Source organism: Octopus bimaculoides, chromosome 4, assembly GCF_001194135.2.
Source record: "Octopus bimaculoides isolate UCB-OBI-ISO-001 chromosome 4, ASM119413v2, whole genome shotgun sequence".
Lineage (NCBI taxonomy): Eukaryota > Metazoa > Mollusca > Cephalopoda > Octopoda > Octopodidae > Octopus > Octopus bimaculoides.
In genome coordinates this window covers 10928360-10931698 of record NC_068984.1, presented here as the reverse complement: position 1 = coordinate 10931698, position 3339 = coordinate 10928360, and the positions used below count along the sequence as shown (strand labels likewise).

General features: G+C 30.5%; 1 protein-coding gene across 2 annotated transcripts in view; it reads right to left on the bottom strand.

The window, feature by feature from the left end:
* The window catches only part of LOC106872181 (membrane-associated guanylate kinase, WW and PDZ domain-containing protein 1), a 709375-nt gene that overhangs the window by 329479 nt on the left and 376557 nt on the right, over positions 1-3339 (bottom strand). For both annotated transcript variants that reach the window (XM_052966880.1, XM_052966879.1), the window contains exon 8: positions 914-996. In XM_052966880.1, the coding sequence (XP_052822840.1) occupies positions 914-996 (83 nt within the window). The remainder of the gene's footprint in view (positions 1-913; positions 997-3339) is intronic.

The following is a 3339-nucleotide window of genomic DNA, read 5'->3' as shown; positions in this document are numbered from 1 at the left end:
ATATATATATCCACGTGTAGCTACATTTTGGAATGTATATATATATATATATATATATATATATGAATATAAAACATCTGAAGAAAATCTAAGAATATACTGATTAAAACATGAATATAAATATAAATGATCAAATAGTATGATTAATGCTTTTATACAAGTAATAACTTATTTCAGGAATTCAGTTATGTATTATTTAAGTGAAAAAAAAAAGATGTTTTCTAAAGCTACATATAGTTCCACAAGTGCAAAAAATGAAGAAAGCAACTAAATTTACTGTAAATTTATGTTCTCTAAGTAGTGAACAGTAACAGAACAAACACTGAAAATGACTGATGTAATGGGATTCATGTCCAATAAAAGTCAGTATTCCTTCCAAATTGAGAAAAATAAAAGGTAAAATCCAAGGAAGATGGTTATTGTCTGCATCAATATCAATTAGTTTGCAAGAGAATTCTTAGAATAGTTAAATAAGTTCAGTTAGCAAGGAGAGGGGGAGTGAAGGAAGATTCTTCACTCCTCATTGAAAGTGAACTTAACAAACTATTCTACAAATCCTTCTGCGAAGTTTAGATGAAGCAGTGGACAGACAAGCACAAACATTTAGCTTTGTGAGATCTGTGAATGACAACAATGATGATGGTGATGATGACGATGACGATGATGATGGTAGTGATGACAATCATCACATGAATCAATGCTGAGAGTGTTTGTTTTCAAGTTTTCTATTATATCATTGCTGCCACTATTGGACCCAGAAGTTGCTATCAATTTTATTGTTGTGATACCTGTGGAGAGAGTTAAAGAAACTTTGTGGAACATTTTTGTTTCTTTTGGTTTTTAAGTGGTTTCATTATGGCTACCACCACTCCTCAGTCGGAGTCAGGTATGTATAACATAAAATTAAACTTACCATCATCACTATAGTCTTCTGTTTGTGACTTGTGTAAATGTGAGAGCCGAGGGTCAATCCAATCGGTAGTTTCTGTATCATGACTGATTAGAAACAATGAGAAATAAGAGTAAAGAATAAGGATTGATAATAAAACTTGCTTGCAAATATAAACAAACAATTCACTCAGATTATGTATAAGATATCTAAAACAGGTCATAAAATAAAGTAAAGATATATAAAAAAAAAATATCAAAAATATACAAAAATGAAATAAAATGTATCTTAGAAAGTATATCAAAAAATTTATTCAAAAATATATCTTGAGCAAAATGTATGAGACGAGACATATGAAATAGTCTATAAATGGAAGAAGTAATAAAAAATGAAATATTTTCATATTTCATAAGATATAAAAATATATTTAAAAAAAAGATATTAAAAGGATAATGATATTTTGATATAATGTTGTTTGGAAATACTGAGGAAAGCACTTGTAGCAACCTCATTTTTAAGTTATATTGTAGTGTTTTATCCTTTTTTGCATGTGTTATATCAGCCAATCAGTGACAAGTAATATGTTGGCCATCTTTGCCATTTTAACAGAAGTCAAACTATTTCCTCTTTTTTTTCCTGGTTTTTACTTTACAGAAGAAGCTGTCTGTTTCATTATATTTTCTCTCTTTAGTTTGTAGTTTGCTTTCTTTTTGCTTAGCCTCAACAGAACAAAATCAGCTGTCTTAAGTCATAAAAACGACCAAGTGAATGAGAAATCATTTGCTGATTGCAAAAGTTCACCAGATTAAATAAACAACTTTTTTCTGAACTACTGACCATTATTTGCTAGAAGACATTTAATTTTACAAACATGAAAATATATGTGAACAGTTTCTACAACATATTAGTCAACTGACTTGGTAAAACAAAAATATTTATGTACATTCTCACAACATATTATGCACACATGACTTTTTATTAATATGTAACTTTTTATTAATTTTTTTTTATTGTATTACTGATGTACTTTCAACCTCAAAACATATGCTGTTTTAAACACTATTGAATTATTGCACCAATAAGATGGGAAGAGGTATATTCTCTGTTGATGTGTAGGAAATAGAAGAAAATTATGTATAATTTTTGTTATAACTTGCAAACACCTTAAATCTCCTTAACACTAGTAAATTTTAGGAAGTAATTTAGATAGCTAAAAAACTGTTTGTATTACAGCAAGAATATTATAATGTTTTATTGGGAATATTTCTGCTACTGCCAAGCAAATTATAGCTGTGTTTCATCATTTAGGCTGGCTACATCATAATACCAAAGAAATTCCTGGTCTGTTTTCACAACCAGGAAATAGTTTGGCTCTGAACTGCTTATAATTATTTTACAAAACATATATCACAGTGTAGTACTGCTCACAGATCTGAGAAAGAGTAGTTGCCAAACACATATAGTCATTCAGCCAGCTAAAAATAACAGCCCAAACTCTAATAAATCACACTCTATCATTTTAGATAAAGGTTATAATGAACAATAGTTCTTGAAATACAAAAGACATAATTGTCACAACTGGAACACATTTCATCATAGTTTTGTTTAGCCATGACTGAGCTGTGGATACACAAATACAATAAAGTTCACTTTGAGAAAACAAAAGAAAGCCTTTGCATGAGTCCACAACCTGTTAGACATAGCAGCCAAATTACTTTCAAATCATAATCTACCGTCTTAAATTAGAAGAAGTCATACTTGTAAACGTGTTATTTGGTATTCTTGAGTCATGCAGATTATGGAGAGAAGCTACAGAAAACCATGAAGAATAACTTTTGAAGTGCAGTTCTTGACTTGCAGTCTCAGATATAGAAAGCAGCTGATGTTTTCTTAACATGAAGTGACATGGATATTTGCTGCCGCTGAAGCTAATAAGCAGAAATCTAGATTCAGCAATTTTACCCCCAATGCTGCATGACTTTTGCCTGCTGCTGATATTTTTCTACGTTTTTAACACTGTATGTTTATAAGGCATACTTTCTCAAGACGAATAGCAGTCTAGAAGGCTTTCAACATATACATTATTTATACAGACTGATTATATATATAGTTTGTAAAAAACATAAATCCGAAAGAAGCACACTCTAAAATGTAGAGCAGTATATATTAAAGACAGGGAAGGTCAGTTTATGGGATTACCTTACAGGTTTCCCGTCCATGAGGGTTTAGCTTTATGGTGTATTGTCGGATCCCCAAAATCTTTTGGCCCATGACCTCTCAAAAATAATTTTCAAGAGGTCATAGGCCAACAGGTTTTTCGAATCTGATGATACGCCATAAAGCAAAACCCTTCATGGACGGGAAACATGTAAGGTAATCCCATAAACTGGCCTTCCCCATTTTTAATGTACATACATACATATATATATTATATATATATATATATATAT